Source organism: Cebidichthys violaceus, unplaced genomic scaffold (genome assembly GCF_023349555.1).
Source record: "Cebidichthys violaceus isolate CVI_PGR_0920_01 unplaced genomic scaffold, fCebVio1.0.p SCAF_4, whole genome shotgun sequence".
Taxonomy (NCBI): Eukaryota; Metazoa; Chordata; class Actinopteri; order Perciformes; family Stichaeidae; genus Cebidichthys; species Cebidichthys violaceus.
The window spans coordinates 1,266,783-1,292,960 of record NW_027176594.1 but is presented as its reverse complement, the minus strand read 5'-3'; the positions used below and the strand labels follow the sequence as shown (position 1 = coordinate 1,292,960).

At 42.5% G+C, this 26,178-nt stretch overlaps 3 protein-coding genes and 1 pseudogene across 4 annotated transcripts in view; 3 read left to right on the top strand and 1 right to left on the bottom strand.

The window, feature by feature from the left end:
* The window catches only part of LOC137884778 (nidogen-1-like), a 28,264-nt gene extending 16,768 nt beyond the window's left edge, over positions 1–11,496 (top strand). Inside the window, exons 13-20 of the mRNA XM_068726787.1 lie at positions 830–1,075; positions 1,184–1,356; positions 2,630–2,756; positions 3,586–3,757; positions 4,461–4,618; positions 4,722–4,845; positions 5,131–5,243; positions 8,494–11,496. Of these exons, the coding sequence (XP_068582888.1) occupies positions 830–1,075; positions 1,184–1,356; positions 2,630–2,756; positions 3,586–3,757; positions 4,461–4,618; positions 4,722–4,845; positions 5,131–5,243; positions 8,494–8,612 (1,232 nt within the window). The 3' untranslated portion in view covers positions 8,613–11,496. The remainder of the gene's footprint in view (positions 1–829; positions 1,076–1,183; positions 1,357–2,629; positions 2,757–3,585; positions 3,758–4,460; positions 4,619–4,721; positions 4,846–5,130; positions 5,244–8,493) is intronic.
* Positions 11,497–12,723: 1,227 nt separating this feature from the next.
* Positions 12,724–17,999, bottom strand: tbce (tubulin folding cofactor E). The gene is made up of 16 exons (XM_068726798.1): positions 17,680–17,999; positions 17,243–17,327; positions 16,865–17,011; positions 16,564–16,649; positions 16,229–16,328; positions 16,046–16,148; positions 15,708–15,784; positions 15,519–15,611; positions 15,236–15,300; positions 14,910–14,974; positions 14,389–14,541; positions 14,102–14,240; positions 13,726–13,794; positions 13,571–13,630; positions 13,343–13,434; positions 12,724–13,106 (listed from the first exon to the last, which is right to left on the bottom strand). Exons 1-16 carry the CDS (start codon positions 17,807–17,809, stop codon positions 13,011–13,013), a joined length of 1,560 nt encoding a protein of 519 aa, XP_068582899.1. The 5' UTR covers positions 17,810–17,999; the 3' UTR covers positions 12,724–13,010.
* A 255-nt stretch (positions 18,000–18,254) lies between these two features.
* rbm34 (RNA binding motif protein 34) lies at positions 18,255–22,434 on the top strand. 2 transcript variants are annotated; one of them, XM_068726802.1, is made up of 12 exons: positions 18,266–18,284; positions 18,373–18,456; positions 19,106–19,277; positions 19,386–19,516; positions 19,783–19,990; positions 20,403–20,462; positions 20,585–20,628; positions 20,722–20,805; positions 20,894–20,957; positions 21,044–21,086; positions 21,211–21,329; positions 21,461–22,434. In XM_068726802.1, exons 2-12 carry the CDS (start codon positions 18,434–18,436, stop codon positions 21,788–21,790), a joined length of 1,278 nt encoding a protein of 425 aa, XP_068582903.1. In that variant the 5' UTR covers positions 18,266–18,284; positions 18,373–18,433; the 3' UTR covers positions 21,791–22,434. The 2 variants fall into 2 exon arrangements, with proteins under 2 accessions (XP_068582902.1, XP_068582903.1); XM_068726801.1 differs by having other exon boundaries at positions 18,255–18,456.
* Positions 22,435–23,012: 578 nt separating this feature from the next.
* Positions 23,013–25,447, top strand: LOC137884784 (E3 ubiquitin-protein ligase TRIM21-like; annotated as a pseudogene).
* The last annotated feature ends 731 nt before the right edge of the window (positions 25,448–26,178 follow it).

Here is a 26,178-nt window from a genome sequence, read left to right as displayed (position 1 = left end):
GGACGCGGCGCTTGTCTGTCAGACGGGGAGTGTTATGGCTGCTCTGCGGTTCGTCAGATACCCTTGAGGATACGGAGCGAGGCGGCTCTCTTCCAGATGTCACTGTGGCCCCTGGATGCGACCGCGGAGACGAAGAGCCTCCTGCTCGTCTCCCTCACATGTTTATCTGCTCACAAGCAAGAACATACCAAACTCAGTTAGATAACACCTGTGAGGATATATGTTTATATTCATAGAAGCTCTGTTCTTTGTTAGGTTGTATAGAATGTTCTTTGATTTTGTCTACTGTGAAAAGAGAAGAAACCAAAAGTAAGATAAAGAATTATTATATGATAATAGAACAGGAACTTAATCAAATTTGAATTATGAATTAGGCCAAAAGTCTGATTGTGAGACAGAATTTCCAAGTTATCATAATTACGAGTTTCTGTTGTAATTCATGTCAAGATCCAAGTGAGTTGATCGTCAGACACGAGACATTTGAAAACGTCACTTTGGACTTTTATGACCAAAAGTTATTAAAAAAAATGAATCAACCTCAAGAGTATTTCCCCAAAACGTAGAGCTACAGTATTCCTTTAATTATGTATCTGTGCTGACATAAAATAAATACTCGTGAAGTCCAAATTAACGTGAGGTTTGGCTTCAACAACGCCCGAACTGTAGATTTCTCACAATTTATATTCAAAGGGTATATTGGTCTTGGGAAAGTTTTTATTACCAAGGCAAGTGTGAAATAATATTAAAAAGAAGGAACTGTGTAACTGCGACATTTAAACGTATTTAAAATATATCTAAAAGTATTTGCTCTGTATTTCTCTGTTCCCAGAGCGAGAGAAGACCCCGTGTGAGCGTCACAGAGAGAGCGCCCAGTCGGCCGCCTCCGCCTCCGGCTCCGGCATCCTCTCTTTCTTCCGTCCTCGGCCGGCCGTCGGTCAGTACGTCCCTCAGTGTGACCAACGCGGCGCCTTCGAGCCCACGCAGTGCCACAGCAGCATCGGACAGTGCTGGTGCGTGGACGCCAACGGCCAGGAGATCCCCAACACCCGCACGGGACCCGGCACCACCCCTCTGTGTGAGTCCGCTTCACCCTCTAAACGAAACTTCAGCCTCTGTCCTGTTTCATTTCAGGAACACGTGAATGTTTGTCCTCATTAAACTAAATGAAACGATGAACTCGCAGGCATCGACCAGGCGGTGACTCCCGCTCCGGTGGGTCCGACCCCGCGGCCCGACGTCCGCCCCGTCGCTCAGGGAACACACCTGCTGTTCGCTCAGAGCGGGAAGATCGAACACGTCCCTCTGGATGGATACAACATAAAGAAGGAGGAGGCCAAAGCTCTGCTCCACCTCCCAGTAAGGCCGTCACTGTTTCAGGCAGTAACGTAAACATGACCGCCAATAATCATTCCAACATATATCACCAGGTTTCAGATAGACTTTCTTTCTCCCAGACAGCCACTGATATCAGGCCGTTTTTTACAGAAAGTTAAACCTGGAAAATGACAAGAACGATGTCCTGAAAACAATCATTTTAATTTGTTGGCGTAAACTACAAATGTTAGCTTTTCTTACGATATTATCAAATCACTTTCTGATTTATTGATTCCAGTTATTTATCAAATCCTGGATCACATTCTTACATTAGTTCTGTGATTTTGTTCTGAACTGAGCTAAATGCTTACCGCTCACATTGAGAATGCAGGTGTAATGTTTCCCGTCTTACCTTAGCACGTTAGCATGCTAACGTTTGCTAGCTAAACACAAAGTGCAGCTGAGGCTGATGGGAATGTCATTAGTTCTAAATCAAAGTATCGGACTAATTTAAATGTTGACCTGATGATGGGATATTATTAGGTTATTACAGTTCATGCTTGAGGGGAACATGAATGTCTGAACCAAACTCCAATCCATCTGAAAGTTAAGATATTTCAGTCTGGACCAAGAGCTACACTGCTAGCATGGCTAACATTGATTTTTTTAATAAATCACTGATTTTGATGAATTCAGAAAAGGGTCCAGGTATCAAATCTTACTTTTGGAGTTTTATGAATGTCCTCTTTTGACGGTAGCTTGCAGTCTTTGTGCTAAGCTACGCTAACTATTGTCCTGGACCTCTCCCTGCTCTGAATGCACAGAGATGTAGCTAATATCCGTATATATGTTATATCTTTCCAAAATGTTGGACTCTTCTAATCCTCATCAAAGGATAATTCCACAAAACAAATTTTTTTTTGTAGTTTGAAAAGTGTGAATGATTCCGAGTCGATGCGGAAAGAATGATCTCCTTGTAGAAGTGGGGAAAAAAGGGATTTCTTGACTGAGAGTTTTTCTGATGACGACATTCGTACACACACACACACACATGAATGAGCGTTCCTGGTTGCTGTGGAACAATCCTCTAATTGTTCTTTAACATATTTCAGCATCAGAACTCTTTTCTTCTCCATCAAGCAGCCCATAAGTTCATGTATTGATGCACTGCGGCCGAACACAAAGCTCTCCGTCAGCGCGGGCGCCTTCGAGTCCGACGGGTCGCTGACGTTCTGTCACTTCGACACAAAAGACTCTTTGAAAATGAAACTCCGGCTGAATGAAACCGTCTGTCTCGTCCTGCGCTTCCTCTCAGGACCGGGTGGTGATCGCCGTGGCCTACGACTGTGTGGAGAAGATGGTTTACTGGACCGACATCACCGGGCCGGCTATCAGCAGGGCCCGTCTGAGCGGAGGGGACGTCGTCCCGGTCATCACTGCAGGTGCAGCAGAACTCACCGGTCCAGTTATCTTTAGAGAGGCTGAGCGACATGATGCAAATGCATCACAGTCTCACGTTTTGAGTCTCAATGCATCAAGCAGAGTCCTTTTCAATGAGGCCAAACAGGAAGTAGATTGTTTTTTGTCCAGGACACAGATGTTTGCATCCCATAAACCTGTAATCAATGTACACCTTTTACTTTCATTTATCTTTTTATGATCACATCGCAAGAAAACTTCATTTATATATTGAAGTTATTTTAAAAACCAAAGTTACAAAGTGTTGACACATCCTGTTCTGGACCAAAGTCAGAGGTTGAGATCTTTAAAGAATTAAATTAATTGCAAATTTTTTGATAAGTTCATACAATGTGGATACAAGTGGCTCAGGTGACCTCGGATAAAGATGCAGCTTTTGTGATTTAAAAAGTATCGCTATAATAATATTATTAATAACTAAAAACTTTAAAAGTTACAAAGTACTTTCTATGGTTGAACCGGGTACAAAAACATTTTAGGACTGCAATTAAATAAAGTCAGACAATTATAACAATATTAATTATCAACATGGAAATAAAATACCCAAAAATTATATAAAAAAGAAATAAAAAACAATGACGTTAAAAAGAAGACATATTGGTTATAAAATGATAAAGGAAAAAGTTTTGTGGAGTGATTTTAAAAGATGGCGCTTATTCTGCCAGTTAACGGCTTCATTCTAAAAGGTTAAATGTAAAAGTCCAGTCGGTAACTGTCTGCCTGTGGCGCTCAGATGGTGCTGATCCATCCGTAGCCCGTCCTCTGACGCACGTCTGCTCCTGTCGTCCTCAGAGCTCCAGAGTCCCGAGGGCATCGCCATCGACCACGTGGCCCGCCTCCTCTTCTGGACCGACTCCATGCGCGACACCGTGGAGGTTTCCAAACTGGACGGCAGCCAGCGGCGAGTTCTGTTCGACACCGATCTGATCAACCCTCGACCCATCGTCACCAACCCGGCCTACGGGTGAGTGCTGGAGAAGTGACTGGAGGAGACCTGTTGATGTTGTGACTGAAATACTGGTTTCATTAAGTAACATGAAGTCATTAAGTCGGTAGTAAAATACTGGTTGAACCCAAAATACCAGTAGTAACAGTGGTAATAATAGTAGTAGTAGTAGTAGTAGTAGTAGTAGTAGTAGTAGTAGTAGGTACTAGGAGGTAATTGTCGGTGGTAGTAGTAGAAGTAGTTAGTTGTAGTAGTAATACAAGTTTAGTTCTGGTAGTAGTGGTAGTTAATTGTGGTTGTAGTAGTAGTGGTAGTTAGTAGTAATGGTGTTTGTAGGTAGTATTAGCATTAGCTAGTAGTAGTAGTTAGTAGAGTTTTTAGTAGTATTTGTTAGTAGGTAGTTAGCAGTTGTAGTTGTTAGTAGGTAGTTGGTTGTAGTAGTAGCGTGTGTAGGTAGTAGTAGTTTTTAGTCGGTAGTTAGTAGTCGTAGTAGTTAGTAGTCAGAGTAATTAGTAGTCGTAGTAGGTGGTAATAGAAGTAGTAGTCAGTAATAGTTAGTATTAGAAGTTGTAATTTGGTAGTTAGTAGTAGTCTGTTGTTGTTGTTGTTGTTGTTGTTGTTAGTAGTAGTATGTGATAGTAGTAGTTAGTAGTGGTTGTAGAAGGGAAAGGAGTACCAGCAGTAGTAGTTGGGTTTAACTGGTTCAGTCCTGTTGGTGCAGGCGACTGTACTGGGCAGACTGGAACAGAGACGGGCCCAAAATTGAGATGTCCAACATGGACGGGACAGATCGAAGCGTCCTGGTGAAAGATGACCTGGAGCTCCCCAACGGTCTGACCTTTGACCTCGAAGACCAGCAGCTGTGCTGGGCCGACGCAGGTGAGACTCGCCTGACAGGAACCTGAACACCCCCCCCCCTCTCTCTGATCCATCACCATGTTGTTGTTAGTCCAGATTGATTGATTGATCGATCGTTCTACAGGAACTCATAAGGTGGAGTGTGTGGATCCTCACCGCAGGCTGAGGAGGCAGATCGTTGAAGGGATCCAGTACCCCTTCGCTCTCGTCTCCTTTGGAAGGAACCTTTACTACACCGACTGGAGGAGGTAACGCTCTCATTCACGAGCAGATTATGTTCCAGGAACAAAGTGGTTCTTCTATGAATCCTCAGCTGGCATTTGTCTTTTTCAACACACCTGAACACATCATCGTCATTCAGGCTGACTGTCTGAGTGGATTTTAAATAAACATTACTGCTGTAAATGCTGCTATTTTGAGCTTCGTTGTTTGACTGGACCTGTCGCATAACAGCCGTGTTAATCCGACGCTCAAACCTCTCTGTGTGGTCTCCGGTGAATTCTTTTCTTTTTCTCTTGCTGGTTATTCTTCAGGGAGGCGGTGGTCGCTGTGGACCGTCACTCGGAGAAAGAGACGGAAGAGTTTCTGCCACAGAAACGCTCTCGGCTGTACGGCATCACCACGACACCGACACAGTGTCCACAAGGTACGGCTACGTTTCACTTACAAGCTACAGATTAGCCAGTCCTGCAATCGAGGAAATCAAGAATGACGTAAGCAATCGTAGGACATGTGGACGGAGCCTGATAGTGCTAGTTATTCTGTGCTCAGACTAGCATCTGTTGATGATTACTCAGTGAGCGCATGTTGTAGTTTTGGTCTCCGTGGAGGCACCTTTTGTCCCGTTAGCGCAGAAATTTTGCGACTATGACGGTGACTCAGCCCTGTGAGTGATCACCACACTGCTAAGTTTCTAGCACCACCTGTTTTGCAAGGATGAACTCCACTGTGACACTTTCTGGTGTGACCAGGCCTTTATTCTGTGAGCTCAGGGGATCTACGTGGACATCGGCTCCCCTGAAAGAGACATGAGCTCCCCTGAAGGTCCTCGTTTGAGAAGGAGGAGCTCTGAAATGTCCTCATTTGTGGTGCATATATACACAGACTGTATATAAGAAGTGGACGTAGTCGTCGTGACGTCACCCGTTGGTTTGTGAACGGCCGTTTCGAAGCCTCGAGTTCGGCGATTTAACCGTCGCCATCTTGGAATACGGCCGTCACTATCCTGGCTTCTTCGCGACCCATGAACAGACGTTACCATATTTGGAATACGGAGGAGTGACGTAGAGACGCCGTATACGGCTCTGTTAGAGACCTGTCAATCACAAGGTAGCCCCGCCCCTAAAGCATACTCTGCTCTGTTTGACTCTAAATGGACCATAATGTACTAAATGAACATCACGCTGTATTGAAGAAGACTGTAAACTAGAGATTGAGACCATGAACTCATGTTTACAATGTTTACTGAGGGAATAAATCAAGAGAGAAGTAGAGTCATTTTACACTAGACTTCTATACAACCAGAGGAGTCGCCCCCTGGTGGACACTAGAGAGAATGCAAGTTTTAAGACATTTCGGCATTGACTTCACTCGGCGGGACCGGAATGTTGCCTGACATTTACAGTGCAGCGAGCGTTGTGTTTAGAGAGCCCAACATCTGAGGCTGTGTGTTCGTAATCGCCATGTGATGCAGCCTTGTTCCGCTCTGTTTAACACAGTAACACAAACCACTGTGTGTTTTTTATTGTTTCTCCGTGGAGAGGGATTTAAAAGAGGCATTGCAACAGTGAATGTATTGTGTCTTTGTGTTCCCAGGCTAAATAATCTCCGTATGAATTGAAATGTATTGATGGCATATTTTCGCACGTAGGCGGGTGCATTCGTGCGCCAGCATGCGTACAGTACCGTCCCACATGTGAGAGCCAGAGAGCAATGCGAACATTGAGTGAGCTTTAACGGTGTCGATAGTTGCTCAGCCAAATTTTAAACGGAGCCAGGCTAGCTGCCCAATAACGGGAGTCATTTGTATCTGACATGGGGGAATCATGAATGGAGATTCACCCTAGAAAGTCTCAGTCATGAGTCATGAGTCCAGCTAACTGAGAATAAGCTGCAGGTTTGGGTTTAAGCTTAAACTTAAGCTTTAAAGAACTAAAGTATTAAAGATTATATTGATATTACGTCTCTATATTAATGCAGGCAAACACCAAGTAGCACTACTTTATCATGTCATCTGTCTGCTGACTTAATCACACCTTTACCTTAGTTTGCGTCGTTACTTTTCTTGCTTTCTCTATTGATCTGGACTCATTGCTGACCTGGGTTAGGGTTAGAAGAACAGGACCCTGTGAGTCTGGGATCAGAGCGCTACAGAGGTACTCAGTGACGGTCACTAACTGATTCCAGATGCACAGAGTAACGTGGATGGATATAAGCGTGGGAACTCTGGGTGAAGTGACCTCAGGGGGATGCCAGCTGTGGATATGGAGACTCACAGCTGGCTCCGAGCCCCCAACTACATACAGCGATGAGAAACGGCTTCACCGTCCACCTGCTGGGTTTCTCTGCAGCGCCGACGGGGTTTCAGCCGCCAATGACGAACGGTTCATCCACTTCCTAAAGCTGCAGGCTCACCAAACATTCCTGTTTTACTTGGCAACGTGTTTTTTTTGTTTTTTGTCCGAGATCACTGTAGTGTTTTCACAGTGTGCGTCACCGGCGGTCCAATCTGTTAACGAAGACGTTTAATGCACAGCACAGCGCGGAGGGGCGTTTTCACTCATGGGCCGTTTCGAGAAAAGGGAAAGGAGGCTTGAGTTTCAGAAGCGAAATTATATGATTAGTCGAACATTTAAATCTTTCAATGTTGGAAGCATTGAAGTAATCTGACACTGAACTGTAGAAACCATGCCGGAGGTATCTACAGCAGCTTTCTATTGACTTTTAATGGCAGTCAAGCTGCCTCTTAAGTTTGACTGCAGCTAATAACTACTGTCATGATCGATGATTCATCCACAATTTATTCTCTTGATTAATTGTTTTATCTATAAAACAGCAGAAAGGAGTGAAACACGCCCTTCATAATGGAGTAAACAGTCACTTTATCAAATGTCTTATTATACATTTACCATAATGTAAGACCAAGAAAAGCAGCGGACATTTGAGAACCAGAAACCATCAAATGTTTGGTATTTTTGCTTTAAAATATTAATCGTCGATGATCTATAGTTGCCAATTGTGTTTTTATGGCTCTTGAACTGTGGAGCTGAAAGGTGACTTCAAAGTTTGGCATTGAATATGAAAATTGAAAATTGAAAACAAAACCTGAACTAAAAAGGGAAACTTTAGCATTGAAACGCTTGAATTTGAAAACGTATGGCCACTGAAAAATAACAAAGCATTCAAAATATTTACCATTTACATTTTTTAATTCTGTTTTTGGATAACAAACAATTTTTTTTGTGAAATGTTTTTACGCTACCACATTATTTTTTATTTACCATTTCGTTTTTTTTTTTTTTTTTTGCAAACTGACCTAAAATATTGTCATTGAAAAACACAAAAAAAAAAATTATTTTTAATTCATGTGTTTTAATTTATAGTTCAGGTCTAGTTTTTAATGCCAAAATATATTTTCCATGCCAAAATTTAAAGAGCATGCTAGTTTGTTAGCATGCTAACGTGCGCCTAGCTCACTGACGTGACTGAAAGCATAAAACAACACATCGTTGCTGCTCGTCGTTCTAAACTTTAGACATGGTTGTTACTATTTCTACATGTTTAATTGAACCTCTTGTATCTCATGAAGCTTTCTGACAGATGATTCATAAATCATAAAGTAGCAGCTTGGGTGTGAACGGCTCCCTAACATTGTTTTCCTCTCTCTTCCCCGTTAGCCTACAACTACTGCTCCAACAACGGCGGCTGCTCTCACCTGTGTCTGCCGCGGCCCGGCGGCTTCACCTGCCGCTGCCCGGACGCCGACGACGGCCGGTGTGTCGAGAGGAACCTGTGAGGTCTGCAGAGCGACAATAACAACACTGCTGCTGCCGCCGCCGCCGCCGCCGCCGCGAGAGGAAAAAAACACACAAAACACACTTAACTCAATTTGGTGTTTTCTACATTTTCTTACTTGAATTGAACATTTCTACAATCCTCTTAGAGTGTTATGTGTTTCTGGCCTTTGAGAGCTGTTCAGACCTCACTGTATTTATGATGTCACGCTGCAGGTAAGACCGTTTAACTTTACTTCCTGTAGCTGAATTCAGATGTAGTTTCTGATCTTGTTTGTGCAGAGCGTGTTTGTAATCTGACTCCTGGTTTTAAGTTTCTCTCCAAAATCAGAAGAAAGTGACACTAAATCTAGAATACAGGGATTTTATTAAATAGCCAGAAGGTAGACTTAAAACACACATTGACCGAGCGGTTGATAATTATTTGAAAAGGTATCGAACGATGAACTTCACGTTGTGGTTTTTATGTATTTTAAAAGTGAAACTCCTTATTGATTTCTTATAGATGTGGTCTGAACGATAACTGCGTAAAACAATCGGATATAATTCTCATATGTTCTGCAATGATCAAAATACTTGAGAGGAAGGTTCATAAGGGCCTTGAAAATGTTTGAATTTTTAAAAAAAAGCCTTTAAAAGGTTTAAAACCTCGACACTCGCCTTCTTCTGACAGTATCCCAAACTGCAAATCTGAATCAGAAGCAATTCTTGTTGCTGTAGCGCCACCTATAGACTAATCAATACAGGCAATAGGAAGTCATGTCAAGTCAAAGGCTTGCTTAGAGTTGTCAGGTACGTTTTAACTGCAACTGCTCAACTGTGTTCAGGTGTACAAAAAGTGGGTGTGGCCAGTACCAAAAGAGCGAAAAAAATTTATTTAAAAAAAATAAAAAATTAAGGGAATTCATCCACAACTTTTTGAGCCAAAAGTTAAAAGTTTCCATTTAAAGACGATTAAGTGATTTGATCCCAAATGTAGACGACGTCCTGCTAACAGCCAATTAAAGGGGCGGAGATTACTTGGTGTAACTTAACGTGTACTCCATTAAAACTTAACGTGTACTCCATTAAAACTTAACGTGTACTCCATTAAAACTTCTACTACTTTCAACACATTAACAAGCATTGCACGCTGAATTGCAAAGACTTCTCAATGAATTCTACGGGATATTGTCAGGTTTTTTGGGTTTTTTTTTCTAAAGACTGCAAAAGTCTTGTATTGACAAAGATTTCCTGACTAAAACCCTTTTTTTTTTTTTTTTAAATAGCCAACTATTTAAACAAATAGATCAGAAGCATTTTCTTCCTGTTTAATGTGTAATAAAGTGATTAACAGACAATCTACAGAGATCAATGAGAGCTGAGTTTTTCCTCGTAAAATAAAACTCTACACTTCTGAAATGATTTTATATTTTATCAATCCTGTACATTATAATTAGACTCCCCCCATCCCTCTAACTGTACGCTCACTATTTTGGAAGTGGACCACAAATATCACCACCATGATCCTGAGGCGGTGTTAAAGAGTTACAATATTTTGCTTGTGCTACAACTCAGTGTATTTTTTTTATTTTTTTTATATGAACTTGTAAATAACTACCTGATATGCAGATGACATTCTCTGATGTTTTTATTGGTGCTGATGTTGCCTGAGATCTACCTGATGATGATGATGATGATGATGATGATGATTACTGTGAAGGTTTATGCAGGTCATGTCTGGAGAGCAAGTTGTTTGTACTTCTCATGTAACCTTCGTTTTAATAATGATAAAGTAGAGAACACACACACACACACACACACACACACACACACACACACACACTGTCATGCTTTAAAGAGTCCTTAAAGCTACCTGCCAATGTTCAAATTAAATGATTCAAACCATCGACCAATCAAATTTTTTATTAGCAATTTCAACCATTGGGAAAATGGCTGTAAAATATTTTTTAAAAAGTCACATTTTAAATCTTACTTTGATGATGCTCATTGGAGTTCACTGAATATTTTTCCTTTTGACAGAAATTATACTTTTCCAAACATGGAAATGGATTTTGATTTGGATATCTGTCCGACTATCTCTACACAAATTGAAAATTAAATCTTAATTTGATTAAATTACTTAATTTAAATCTTACCAGCCAAAGACTTTCACACTAAAAGACTATATTCTAACCTGCAAAAAATATTCCCTCAGTTGTACACGTGTTTCTTTGCTGTATTATTTGACATAAACAAGAAATTCAAGCACCACAGGTTCTGGCCATTTAAAAAAATAAATACAATGTTTTTATTTTTTTATCACAGAAACAAGTGACACAAACTGACACGTTGGTCAACAATTCCTCAAATTGTGTCGTTAAAGACTGGTTTCGCTCACTGGTGTGAAGTGAGCGAAACATTTTTCAGTGTAAAACTAAATGTGGACAAAACTCCTTAATGGAGGTTCTGTTTTGAAGTGACAAAGCAAATCACAAAACCTATCTTTGACATTTACCGTCATCTAGTCCTCATACAGATGTGTCTGTGTTACAGTTGTTCGTCCCAATGTATCGGCCAAAAATAAGAGCTGCCTATGCAGACCCTGGAGTGGGGTGGAGTCTCTAGAAGCTGTGCCGTGTGCTCCTGAACATTCTGGACTCAAGTTTTAAACAATGCTTACGTGACAGAAACGACGAGGAGCAGCTCAGTGTAGCGTTGGCAAACTCAGCTCAGGGTGTTTCTTTTTGTGGTAACTGAAACCCCGTCAGGGATGAAACTGGTGCACAACATGTGTGTGTGTGTGTGTGTGTGTGTGTGTGTGTGTGTGTGTGTGTGTACTGACCCACAGCCAAAGAGGGAACATGTACAGCCTCAATAAAACCTTTTTAGATACAATCTGGTGAATCGTGTTTCCTTGTGTCTTCATTCTCCCTCAATCCACCTTCAGTCAAACTGACTGTAGACTTGATGAAGCACAAGCGCATGTCTGTGCTAAAAGATTCTAAACTCCAGGTCAATTAAAAATTGCATTTTTTTGACACACAATACAACTTTTTATCGCTGTTATGACGTTTTTCATGATTCTTTTGACATACTTTGCTAAGACCTTATTTAATTTTTTGACATAAAATATGACCTTTTAAGACGTACTGTTATGTATATATGTTATATACTTACTGTTGTTTTCTACATATAGCTAAGACTTTATTTCATGACATTTTTAGACATACTATGACTAAGATGATGTGAAAGTGTGTTAAACCTGCATTCTCTCTAGTGTCCATCAGGGGGCGACTCCTCTGGTTGTATAGAAGTCAATGAGAAAATGACTATTTCTCACTCGATTTATTACCTCAGTTTTTACTTTTGTATGGCATACGTATAACTTACGGGACTATGACTTTTGTGACAAGCTATACTGTGATTTTTTTCTAGACTTTTCTGACATACTATAATATGACTTTGTGACATTTTTCGACATACTATACATTCATTTTTGTGACATTTTTGACATACAATAACATGTCTTTAATTTATTTATTTTAATTATAATTTTTTTTTATTTTACTATTATTGACATGCTATGCAATTACTTTTTTTCCACATACTATACCAAGGCGTTATTTATTTTTTTAACATATTTTTCTGTTAATTTTTTGTGACCTTTTTTGACCCACAATACCATGATTTTCTATGATATATTATGGCTTTTTTCACATTTTCTGACATAACATACTATGACTTTGTATGACATACTTTATGACATTTATTAAATACTACACTATGACTTATATTTTCATGACATACAATACTATGACTTTTATAAACTTTTCATGACATACTATAATATGACTTAATAACGTCATACTATAACTCTGTGTCCCCTTACTGCCATCTAGTGTACGGTCTTAAAAGTGAACCATCTGATGGTCAGAAACAGTGTTTCGTGGAGCCCAGTACTCGATGTAATGGCATTTGGATCAGATTTAAATGGATGCTCGTGATTGGTCGCTGCATCTAGAGCCATGGGGAGAGAGATCGGGTCCCAAATAAATGGATCAAACTCCCAGCTGTGTGTCAACGCTGCCCTCTGAATATTACTGAACTGAATCTGTAAGAAAAAGTAGACACTCGCAAATAAAGTGTTTATTTATTACATCCTTGAATTTGTTAATGCACGGACAGGTTGCCATGCGTTAAGCTGGGGGGGGGGGGGGGGGGGGGGATTTGCTTTGTTACATTTCAGAAACAACAGATCCAGAATGAGCGTCACGTCGTCAGTGCTTCGTCTCGAATAAGGACACAGTCTGCTGCTGGATCTCAGCCTCACGCAGAAGCAAGAGCAGCTCAGTTCCGTCCCGAAAGTGTCTGTTCCGTGAGAACGCGGTCGCTTCCTCGCGTCCGCAGGGTCTGCAGGGTCAGGACCAGCGGACCAACACCTGGTCTCCGTCCTCTATGGAGTAGAACTGTAGAGTCTTCAGGTCACTGTCGATCTCAAACTCTGTCCCCAACTTCTACAAAGAAAAGGAAGAAAGGAAGAAGTCTCAGGAACAGACTCTCGATTTCAAAATCTAAATGTCTTCACAAAGGTTCGTCACTTCACTGCTTGCTCACACAAGCAAACTTCTTCAAATATCCAAATGATCCGTCTCTTCGACTGCAGAAAGGGAGCTTGGTAGGTCGCCCATATGAGCGCTCACTGCAGCAGCCGATCGTGGAACCTCGTTGCACATTAAAGCGGATGTTTTACCTTGGGGCTGGTGTAGGAGAGCTTCAGATCTGCTGCAGGAACCTTCAGAAGTCTGTACAGGAGTCCCTTCACCTTCTGAACCACCATGGAGGCTGCAGAACAGACCGCACACCGTTGATCTCAGCTGGACCGTATTTCATTTTTCAGTTTCATTTGGAAACATCTGTTTACTTAATTTAAAGCTAAGAGACGAGAAACAGTGAAGCTCTTCACTTTTTTTTTTTTTACCTAGAACTTTCTTCTCAATCGGCTTCCGGTCTGCATGATCAGGAAACACAAACGTGATCTCTGGTGAGGAGAGACGAGATCAGTGTTCAGTAAATATCAAACATCCTTTAGCGGTTATGTCAGCCAATCAGAGAGCAGAAAGAGGCGGGACTAACTCAACAGCTGATTTTTCAGGGCAAACGGCTTCGGCTTCTTCAGCTCGCCTTCCTCTGGAGCGCCATACTCTGAAACACAAGATGATCTTCATCATTATCATCATCATCACTTCAGGTCATAACAGGAGAAATCTAAAAAATAACAACAAACTTAATTTATTTAAAAGGAATTTAATAATCAGTTAATTGTGTTCCGGTAGAACAGAAGTAATGATTTTCAAAAACGAGAAATATTTATTGTAATCTATAAATATATATATATATATACATATAAACATAAAAACATGTTTGCTGTAGTTTCCCATAGCTGCCTCTAGATGTCAGTACAGAGTCACATTTGATTGACCGCTCCTTTAAATCCTCTGCTGGGACTTACTGTCGATGAGGCTCAGGTAGCGAGGGTGCTCACTGATGAACTGGGTGCTGGGCTGACTCCTCCCACCCGCCTTCAGCCACTCCTCTCCAAACATCTTGATGTAGTCGATCTCCGCCCCCCTCCTCTCTTTGTGGAGGATCTGATGGAAATCATGGCAATGGGTCAGCATGAGCGCACACACACACACACACACACACACACACACACACACACACACACACACACACACACACACACACACACACACACACACACATATATATACACACACACACACACACACACACCTCACAGTTGTTGAGGAAGACCAGTTGTCCCAGTTTGGCGATGAGCAGCTGATTGGCTGTTTTGAGGTTTCCATCACTGCTCACCAGTTGGTTACCGCGACACGAAAAGTGAGACAAACTGGGAAGCTTCCCCAGTTCATCTATCACACACCACTAAGAGAGAGAGAGAGAGCGAGAGAGAATTAGAGAGAGTGAAAATTAGAGTAAGAGAGTGAGAGAGAAAGTGAGAGAGTGAAAGTAAGCGAGTGAGAGTGAAAGTAAGCGAGTGAGAGAGAGTAAGATAGAGAGAGAGAGAGAGAGATAGTAAGAGAGTAAGAGAGAGACAGAGAGAGAGAGACAGAGAGAGAGAGAGACAGAGAGAGAGACAGAGAGACAGACAGAGAGAGAGAGAGAGACAGAGACAGAGAGTAAGAGAGAGACAGAGAGAGAGAGACAGAGACAGAGAGTAAGAGAGAGAGAGAGAGAGAGAGACAGACAGAGAGAGAGAGAGAGAAAGAGAGAGTAAACTGAGTTTCTCTGACCTCAGAGATGTTGTTTCCGTCCAGGTTGAGCTTCATCAGCGTTGAGAACATGGCTGTTTGAGATCCTACAGAGGACAGAGTCAACATATGTAATCAATGATCATCAGTATTTTATCAAAACCCTGCTGTCTCTTCTTTAACATAATGCTGTAACAGACATACAGTGTAAATAATACTATTAATAATGATAATATTAAACTCTATTTAAACAGCATTGTTGTGCATCACATGGTGAACTAAGGATGTGACTGTGAAGCAGTAGGAGGTTAAATGTTAAACAGAGTAATTATTAATGTTATTAAAACGTGTTGGTTTTGTTTTTTTACCAGGAGCAGCGTCATCAAATCGAATGTCAGACAGTCCCGTCCTGGACAAGTTCAGCTGCTCCAGTCTGCAATCAAACAGCATTGATCCATTTTATTACAAAGACAAAACTATTTCAAAAGTAAAGAAGACATCTGGTGTCTGAATTACACTGTTCCATCTGCGTTAGGAAAGCCTTCATTGAAGGAAAGAAGAAGAAACAGCTGATTCCAGCCTTCTGAATGCTCCTGTGTGTGGCGTCAAGTGGCTCAGCGTGTTGTGAGAGTGTGTCTGGGTGTGCTGTACCTGGGCAGAGCTGCTAAAGTCAGCAGGCTGCGCTGCACTAAAGGATTACAGGACACATTGAGGCTCTTCAGGGAGCGCAGCACTCCTTCAGGCCTTCAAAACAGCAAAGACGCCAGCGTCACACAAAGAGTCCCAACAGTCGGACGAATTAAGGGAAACAGGAAGCGCAAAAGCGGCAGACGGCGTTACCTCTGCAGCTCGGTGACGGCGTTCTCCTCCACGGAAAGATCCTCCAGCTGTGGCCACATGGGGGCGCACTCCAGGATCTGACCAGAGACCAGCAGGGAGAGATTAATCCATGAGCAAAACACACGCACGCACACACACACACACACACACACACACACACACACAAGATATACACATGGAGAGATAAACACAAACAGGGAGCTAGGGCAGCGTGTTCAACACGACGCTCTTAATTACAAGAGACCTTTAAATCATTAGATCTTGTTGTGAATTGTTTAAGATAAATATGATTTTTGTATGGATGACATGAAACGTGTGTTGTGTACGGACAGGTGTACCTGTGGCCAGGTGAGGTCACAGCCGTTGAGGACGAGGACTCTGAGGCTGCAGAAAGCCTGGCAGTGAGCCGAGACGTCAGAGGGAAGACGCAGTCTGTTGTTGCTAAAATAAAAGAAGAGGAAGCGCTCAGTGAAAAGACAGACTAGAAAATATCAAATCCAGCTAGTCAGAGGAATGCGTACATCAGCTGTAGTCTTTCCAGTCCGTCCAGCTGCTGAGTGATGGCCGACACGTCCTCCCAGCAGGACAGCAGAGACCCGCTCATGTCCAGCCACCGCACGTCTGATCACCGCTGTTAAGGACTCACTGAGCCGACGGTCACCAACAAGCACAACCCGACAGAGGTCTGGTGTATCCCTTTAAAAACACTATATCCCTCACACTATATCATAATTTAGCATATTATTCTGTATTATGTTACTGATGTTTGCATCATATTCTATATATATTTATAGATATATTTAAGTCATTTTGTGTAAAGCCACACATGAGGCCCGCTGGGTGTGGAAAAAGATACTTGGCGTCGTTTTCCTGATTTCTCCATCAGCCCCGGGTCCGTTCACTTCACAGCAGCTGAGCAGCGCCGATGGAAGACTCTCAAAACTGTCGAGACGACGACAACAACAACAACAACAACAAAAAGGACAGTAGAATCAATAAAGAGAGGAAACAGGTCCTATTTAATAAGGTCACCTCCTCCTCTCCAGTAACTGCAGAGGCACTGCCTCTGTGTGAGTGTGAAGAAGGGTCAGGCGCTGTGAATACTCAAAAGAAATTCAAACAGATCGACAAAAAAAAAAGAGCGATGAGCATCGTACCCGCGGTCCTTGATTTTGCCCAACACGGAGATCTCCTTACTCAGCACATCGTCTGCGTTGCTCTGATACGTCTGCTGCACAGCGGTCAGGTAGTCCACGCCTAAGCTCACCTTCGCTGGACGGACAAAGGAGCCTCCTTGAGGGTGTCTGAGAGGGTGCAGAGAAAACCATCAGGGACCTTTACTCATTTCAGATCAGATCAAAAGAGCTAATGTGGATTGAGCTATTGATTCTTATTCTATTCGTTGAATCAAACAAACATCATATTTAGTCTAACAAACATTAAAAAAAAGCTTTCAGAAATGTGCATGTGAACTCACGTGAGCGGATTATAACTTCCCGGCTTCACGAGGCATTAAAGTGACAGTAGCAACGTACCTGCAGGTGAAGTACTGGACTCCCTCGTGGCTGCCGTCGTGTTTGCCTCTCTCTGGGTTATCCCACTCAACGCCGAGCCACAGCCCTGCACACGCGCGCGACAAAAACACTTGATCAGCGCTAGTGCGTAAACACGCGTGGGAGGTGGAGTACCGATGGTGGGCTGATTATAATGGTTATATTAACAATCTACATCTGAAGTAAATGAAGCTGTCAAATAAATGTAATGGATTAAAAACAAGTACACTTCTCTCTGAGATGTAGTGGAGTAGAAGTATAAAGTAGCAGAAAACAAGGACTTCAAAACTGTACTTGAGGGTAGTAACGTTAAACACTTGAGTAACGTTAAATATACTTAGTTACATTCCGACTAACTGCTAAAACAGTGACCTAAACACTGGGGGGGGTAGAGTGAGTGTGTGAGGGTTTTAACCGACCTGCTGTCGGTGGCACCGGGCCCGCATACCGCACCGTGGCCCGCTCCCCGTCGCAGGACACCCGCCTGCTCACCAAGTCCTCCGGAACCGCCGGCTGGTCAACTCCCATCGAACCGCCGTTTTCTGTCATCACCGTTAGCGCTTGTCGTTAGCTAGCGTTAACTGTATTCCACAACCCTCCCCTCCTTAAAAGATGGAAAACGTTAGTTAAATAATGACTGACATGAAGAGATATAAAGATAACCTGTGACGTTTTTAAAATACAGTAGGTTAGCTTCTATCTAGCTAGCAGTTTCAACGTTACAACCCAAAACATTAGACGTCACTGGCTCACCGGAAGTGACAGGTTTCCAAGTTGCACACAAATGTTTTCACAAATAAAACTGATGGTAAATACGTATGATATTAAATATGTACATTTACGTACTCTATCTTAACTCTGTCTGACTCACACTATTATAAATCTGTAGTGCTTAGTACGGCGATATTAAATCGACGTTAATGACAAACAAAAAGGAACCATTGTGACGTAGTGACCTTGTTCCCGATGGGAAGTAATTAGCAGTAGGACGGGCCGTGCGCTGGTTAGGAAAACGTGTGAACGTGTGTGTAATAACTCTCGTGTTATTGGCGTTTAAAGTCGTAGAAATTCGTTTAATTGCTGCATTTAACCCGATAAATTATTTGTCTCAGCAAATAGAACAAACCAGAAATCCGTTTCCGAGTGACGCTGCCATAATATCAGGAAGAAACCATGAAGAAGAAACTCCAGAAGCGGTTTGTTTACACATTTTTTATTTCCCAAAATAACGTGAACGAAGAGGACTTTGTCATTTCTTTGACCACAGATTAATGTATAATCCATGAAGTGAAGCAGCGGTCCGACAGATCCTTTACTTCAGTACTACTACTAATACCACACTGTATGAATACTCTAATACATGTAGAAAGTCCTGCATTGGAAATATTACTTGTTTTGGCCAGCTAACAAACCAAACCACGACATTATTACTAATATATTACAATGATTGACACGTGAAGCTGGAACCATGATATGTCTTTAAATTAAAAATGATTCAGCGATTATCAAAGTAGTTAATCAACTAATAGTTTCAGCTGTACTTGCACATTTTTCATGTTTTGTGTGCACAATCCGCTACAGTATGTACTAAGATAGTTGCACATTGTTTTCAGTACACTTTCCTTTTCATGTACACTATAAATGTACAAAATGTAACATTGATCTATCTAGTTCCAGCTCCGTATTCCGTACCGCGATGATGAATATCCACTATTTTACTCCTGAAAAGTTCATATCTTTGCTCACATACTGTATTCTCGGAGCCGATCCTCTGTATTTACTGTCACCCTCTTTAATTTAGCAGCATTCTGACGCTGTCCGTCTGCTGCGCCTTCTTCATTTCAGAGTTTCTGTCGTCGGTGAAGAGGCCGCGTCGGGGCCACCGGCGGCTGACTACGAGGTGGGTCAGGTGTCAGGAAGTTTGTTCCAGAAGAAATCCGCCGCCTCCGGATCGCTGTCGACTTTATTCAGCGCCGCCGCACCGGCCGGTCCTCTTCTGTTTCAGCCTGCGCCCAAGGTAACTCAAAACGACGTGTGTTCGTTTCTTAAAACAAGCTGGTTGCTGTAGTTCTAACCCACACTTGTGCTTCAACATGTACCGTGTGGTTGTTTTTCTTCGCGGCAGCCGGTTCCGAAGAGCACAGAAGCAGAGGAGCAACAGAAGGAAACTCCAGAGGTGAAAGGTCAGCCCAGTCAGAAGATCAATCAGAAGCAACTTAAGGAGAAATCAGAAGCCGACCAGAAGCTGGACAACAGGTGAGGAGTTTAGAACCAGACATCCGTTCGTTAATCCACAGATCTGTCGTCATCATCTTCTTCTTTCTTTCCTCCTCTTTCCCTTCTTTTTTTCTTTTTTTGCACGTTGTTGTTACTTTTGAAGGTTTTGCTATCTAAATATTCTTTCACAAAATCCTTGTCTTTTCTTGTTTTGTTTTTTTTAGTTTTTCTTCTTTGATTCCGTAACATCCGCCTCCCACCTCATTTCTTTAATTCATCCTCCTCTCTCCCCCATTGCTTTGTAGGGAGATCAGTTTACAGAACGCCGACGAGGAAGAGCGAGGGAAGGCGGCGCCCGCTAAAAAGAAGAAGAAGAGGAAAGCGGACGGAGAGATCAGCGCGGAGCAGTGGGTGATGAAGAGGCAGAGGCTGAAAGCCAGCAAAGAGGAGGAGGCGGTAAAGGAGAAGAGGACGGTGTTTGTTGGCAACCTGCCCATCAGCTGCACCAGGAAGGTACAGAGAGAGCCGATATCCTGCGATTAGTCACTGACGTAGTTATGACGACAGGCCTGATAGAGACCATGAAAACAAACCTGTAACGCACCTCAGGGCCGGTTCACAGACACCTCATCATTTATCAGACGTCAACTTTGTTTGGGATGAAGCGCTGGACTCCTACAGTGTGTTACGCTACATTTTACAACACATTTATAGTCCGCTCTGACCTGATTAACTCCTATCCATCCGGGATTTAGATTAACAAACTCTAGAGTTTTTGGAGAAACATTTGGCCTCCACAGCTTCACTGCTTTACACTTTAAACCTGATTTTTCTATCATTGTTTATTCCTGGATTGATCAATAATATGTAGTAGAGAGGAAGAACCTGATGTTAGTTTTTTTTTTTCCCCCCCTTTGTGTTTCAGACTCTGCAAAGCCTCTTCAAAGATAAAGGAACCATCGAGTCCATCCGCTTTCGCTCTGTGGTAAAAACACAGAAACAACGCCAGCAAATAGCGGCATTCAGGACCGATTATTGAAGAGGGAGAAAGGAGAAGCTGTACCTTCTCCTCAGCTCCTAATGATCTGTTTTCTTTGCTTCCTGTAGGTCAGAGAGGATCCCTTAATGTCCCGCAAAGTAGCAGTTATTCAGTAAGTTTCTGTCTGTAGAGTTAAGAGTTGATAAACCACCAAAACAACCTCCTCGAATGTTAAACTGATGGGTTTTTTTTTTTTACTTCACAGGCGCAAAAGTCATCCGAAAAAGCAAAGCATAAACGCCTACGTGGTGTTTGAGGACGAGGACGCGGTCGCCAAAGCGCTAGAGAGGTGAGTCTTTAAAATCATTCCCACGAATGGAGTCGCCGTGTGCGTTCAGCCAACGACAAGCTCTCCCTCGGTTCCTCTCTGCTCACAGGAACGGCATGGAGATCGAGAAAGACTTTCACATCCGAGTGGACAGAGTGACCAAGGGCTCAGCGGTGAGTCTCCGCGTCGCAGTTCATCTGTCAATCTGTCGACATTCGATGTCGGAACGTATTTGGTGACATTGTTGCTTGTCTTGCAGTACGAAAACAAACGCTCCGTGTTTGTGGGGAATCTGTCGTTCGGTGAGTCTCTCCGCTCTGTTAATGTTGACGAGTGTTGATGTTCGGCATGTTGTGTGTCGAAGTTGACCTGCTGTGTGTGTGTGTGTGTGTGTGTGTGTGTGTGTGTGTGTGTGTGTGTGTATAGAGATGAACGAACTGGCTTTTCGGCGCCACTTTGAGGAGTGTGGCGCAGTGGAGGCTGTACGATTGGTGCGAGACCAGAACTCCGGATTAGGGAAAGGATTCGGTTACATCCTGTTTGAGGTACGACGACCCAAACGTCGCTTTTCTTTTCTTTCTTTTTTTAGTTTGTGTTCTCTTGAGGTTATGTTTGTGTACCAGGTTTTATGTGAGAGGTTAATGGTGTTGTACCCGTTTGGTACTTCCTGTTGCAGAGCGCCGACTCGGTGCAGCTGGCGTTGGAACTGGAAGGCACCAAACTGGAGGGCAGACCCATCCGGGTGAAGAGGGCGTCGAGGCAGAAGAATAAAACGGACAGCAACGAAACCAAAGGGAGGACCGGCAAGGGCCCCATGAAGGGCTCGGGTCAGGAGAGAGGAGGCGGTTGGGGAGGTTTCAAGTCTAATAAGAAGTTCTCTGGAAACCAGCAGAAGTTCACCAAGAGCTCCACCTCCTTCAAAGGAGAGATGGTGGATCCAACCAAAAAGATTAAAAAGAAAGGACTGAAGAAGAAATCAAAGCCCAGAAAGACTGTTCATATCTGATCTACATCTCACAGAAATATAAAGTGTGTGTGAGGACTAAACTACCGTCTGAAGATAAACCAACAGAAAGAATTCTAGTCCGTCAACGATGACGTAGTGATGGTCATAATTTGTGTGGACAATAATGGTGAGATTTATGTCTTGACGGTCTGAAGTGTTTTCAGGAAGTTTTCGGTTTTCCACCTCCGATGAAGAGCATCTCACAGCCGACAGGGTTCTCTGAATGAGATGCTATCAAATCATTGTTGGGCCAAGTGAAGCTTTTCTTGAAATATAATGCCTTTATGCTCATTAAATAACATTGTCATAACATTACGACTTTATTCTCGACCTATCAGAATACAGATGTGTGGGGAATGTTTTGAATGTTTCTAACATAAGCGGAAACGTTGCTGAAACACAAAGTTCAGGGGTTTTAAAAATGAATGAATGTGTCATGGACGTGGATAGGAGCCACATTTGTGTTGTCCTTCACATACATAAAGACATTTCCACCATAAATCGCTGCATAAAACAAAAGTCACCAGACTGCTGTTAGCCGTTATGCTAAGCTAGGCTAACCACGTCCTTCTCTGTAGCTTCATATTCAACATCCAGATGTGGTCGTTATCGCGGTTGAGAGTCAATAAAAGATGTTTCCTAAAGTGTTGAAGTGTTCCATTAATGCTGCGTTCATATCTTATCTATTTTTAGTAAAAATGTTGAAAACCTGTTAACATTCACGTCAACGAGTCAACTTTTAGTGGAGTAACATGGAGGTGCCTAACAAATATGGAAGAGATAGTTGAAGCACATAACTCCCAGAGAGGAAATTAATCAGCTTAAATACATTAAATAGATATTTAAGGCGAACATTAACGGTTTGATTAACAGTTCGGTTTCATGAAAATCTTCAAGGTTGAAACTGTTTGACTTCAGCTCTACCATGTGCTACCTGCAGGTTCACTGCATTTCATAAAATCATTTTTACCTTTGTGATGTGTTCAGATAAATCAACAAGATGTCTGATATGAATCATATGCATTGGGTCAACTTGTACTTAACTTATGTCCTTGACAGGCTTTGGGGTGTGTATGAGAGAGACAACTGGGACAAATATGATGAGGGTCACATGACTGACTACTCCGAGTAAACCAGAGGGAGGAAACAAAACCTCACCAGTGAAGAGGCGGAACAACACTGAGAAGAGAAGAGCTTCAACGTCACACTCCAGAAACGAAAGTGAAGATTGTCAGAGTGTCAGACACACTGCAGTAAAGACAAGTCTCTGTTGTTCTCTCAAAGAAACGTCAAAGTGACTTCATCAGGTCTTTCTCAACAACACAGCAGAGTCTCTTCCAAACACTGGTGAGTACAGCTGATCATATTTACACTTTCAACAACCAGGATTAACACTAAACCTGAACTTTACTCAGGCAGGAAGTTCCACTCTCTTCACTTCATACTTGATCAATTGTTCACAATATAACTATGTGTGTTTGTCCACAGTCCCACTATACAGTAACTCACTGTAACAGCTGTGAACAGTCTCAGGACTTTAGGAACTTGTAGCTGAATCTCTGTGGTTTGAACTTTAGTCTCACTCCTACTTTCCTGCTATTGTTACTGTTCACTGATCGCTTCCTTTATTGCCTCTTGTTGTTTCAAATTAAAGGTTTTCTACCAGTGAACCAGCGGGAGGCTCTTATTGTGAAGCAGCTAGAGGAAATGTGTTAGCAGTGCTGTTCTTCAACACAAATTAGACTTATTCTGTTCTGCTGTGCAAGAGTAGAAAGCTTGAACTTGTCAGTACGACTTTGATCTTGGTTGCTTAATTAAAAGTTAAAAGATATAAAAAGAATCACACGTGTTTCCTTTTTAAACAAATAATAAAAACTGTACTTTGAATAAAATGTGTTTCTTTTCTTCCACACTATGTGTAGATATGGCTGCTGCAAACTATCTGTCATCTGAAGATCAGTTTCTGTGCTCCATCTGTCTGGATGTCTTCACTGATCCAGTCACCACATCATGTGGACACAACTTCTGCAAAATCTGCATCAATGAACACTGGAATACCAACGACCAGCACATGTGTCCAATGTGTAAAAAGGTTTTCATCTCAAGACCTGAGCTGCACATCAACACCTTCATCTCTGAGATGGTTGCTCAGTTCAGACAGTCAGCTCAACAGAAAACCAGCAGCTCAGAGCAACAAGAGTCCAAACCAGGAGAAGTTCCCTGTGACGTCTGCACTGGAACCAAACTGAAGGCCCTGAAGTCCTGCCTGGTGTGTCTGGCCTCCTACTGTGAGACTCACCTGGAGCCTCATCTGACAGCTTCACGCCTGAAAAGACATCAGCTGATCGACCCTGTGGAGAACCTGGAAGACAGGATGTGTACGAAGCACGATAAACCTCTGGAGCTGTTCTGTAAGACCGACCAGACATTTGTCTGCATGCTCTGCACTGTATTAGATCATAAGATGCATGAAGTTGTTCCTCTGAAAGAAGAATGTGAAGGAAAGATGGCAGAGCTGGGGAAGACAGAGGCTGAAATTCAGCAGATGATCCAGAAGAGACAACTGAAGATTCAGGAGATCAAACACTCAGTCAACCTCAGTGAGGAAGATGCAAACAGAGAGATAGTACAAGGTGTTCAGGTCTTCACTGCTCTGAAGGAGTCTGTTGAGAGAGGCCAGGCCAATCTCATCGACACGATCAAAGAGAAGCAGAAAAGAAAAGAAAAACAGGCTGAAGCTTTCATCAGAGCGCTAAATCAGGAAATCTCTGAGCTGATAAAGAGAAACACTGAGGTTGAGAGGCTCTCACGCACTGAAGACCACCTCCATCTTCTCCAGAGTGTCCAGTCCTTAAACATCCACCATCCACCACCCACCAAGGACTGGACAAAGGTCAGTGTTCCTCCAGCATCACATGAGGGGACTGTGAGGAGAGCTGTGGTTCAGCTGGAGAAGACGCTCAGTAAAAAGATAAAGAAGCTGATTAAAGCTGAGCTGAAGAGGGTCCAGAAGTTTGCAGTGGATGTGACTCTTAATCCTGAAACAGCAAATCCTGAACTCATCTTGTCTGATGATGGGAAACAAGTAAATGATGGTGACGTGAAGAAGAAACTCCCAAACAACCCAGAGAGATTTTCTGATTGTGTTTGTGTTTTAGGAAAGCAAAGTTTCTTTTCAGGACAATTTTATTTTGAAGTTTATGTTAAAGGAAAGACTGAGTGGGATTTAGGAGTGGCCAGAGAGTCGATCAACAGGAAGGGAAACATCACACTGAGTCCTCAGCATGGTTACTGGACCATATGTTTGAGAAATGGAAATGAATACAGAGCTCTTGATGCACCGTCAGTCAGTCTCTCTCTGAAGTCTCAGCCTCAGAAGGTGGGGGTGTTTGTGGATTATGAGGAGGGTCTGGTCTCCTTCTATGACGTAGATGCTGCAGCTCTTATCTACTCCTTCACTGGCTGCTCCTTCAAAGAGAAACTCTTCCCATTCTTCAGTCCCTGTAAGAATGATGGTAGTAAAAAAACTCTGCACCTCTGATCATCTCTCCTGTCAAAGTAAAGTTTTGTGAATACTAGTAAGATGACTTATGACTCAAAGAAATCTGTTAACATGTGATTGTTAAATAAAAACTGTGGAATAAACTAAAAGTTGAACACAAAGCCTGAGTAAGCAGTGATTTGAGCACCAAACACCCAACAGAAGAGATATTTCATGACGTAAACTTTGTGTTTCCTGTGAATCAATCCACTAACAATGAAAACTACTAAATACAGGCTGCCCAATTACAGCAAAAAAACATAAATCTCCATTATTCTGGTCAAACAACAAGCCTTCTACTTTCAAATTCAAGTATATAATCAAGCACAGTCCATGATTTGGGGAAACACTCTGGTTTGTGATCTTACGCTGTCAGACAAGGTGAAATGAATCTTTAAAAACATAAATCTGTTTCTATAGATGCAGACGTCACACCATCTGTGACCTGTAGAGCGACAGCCAGAGTCATGGCAGCAGTGCCTTCTCTCTTTAATTTGGTGTCTGGGAAACACAACACCAGCGACAAGTTGCTCCTCATGAGAAACACCAGAGCTGTACGGCCGACTCACCGGGAGGCCAAGATCTACCGTCAACCAAGAGCTTCTTAATAAACATCTCCTTTAATAAAGTACACAAGAAGATAGTCTAGTTCAAGTTAAGGCAGACGACACAGAACAAACTGAAGATAACTGTAGGATTTTCTACTCATGCTTTAGTCTAAGACTGCAGTAGAGCAACAGCAGCTTCCTGGTGTTACAGCACAGAGCGACCACTAGATGGCGCACCACACAAAGCATGGAGTCACTGTGTCGTTAACCAAACACTGATATGTGAGAACACTGACGCA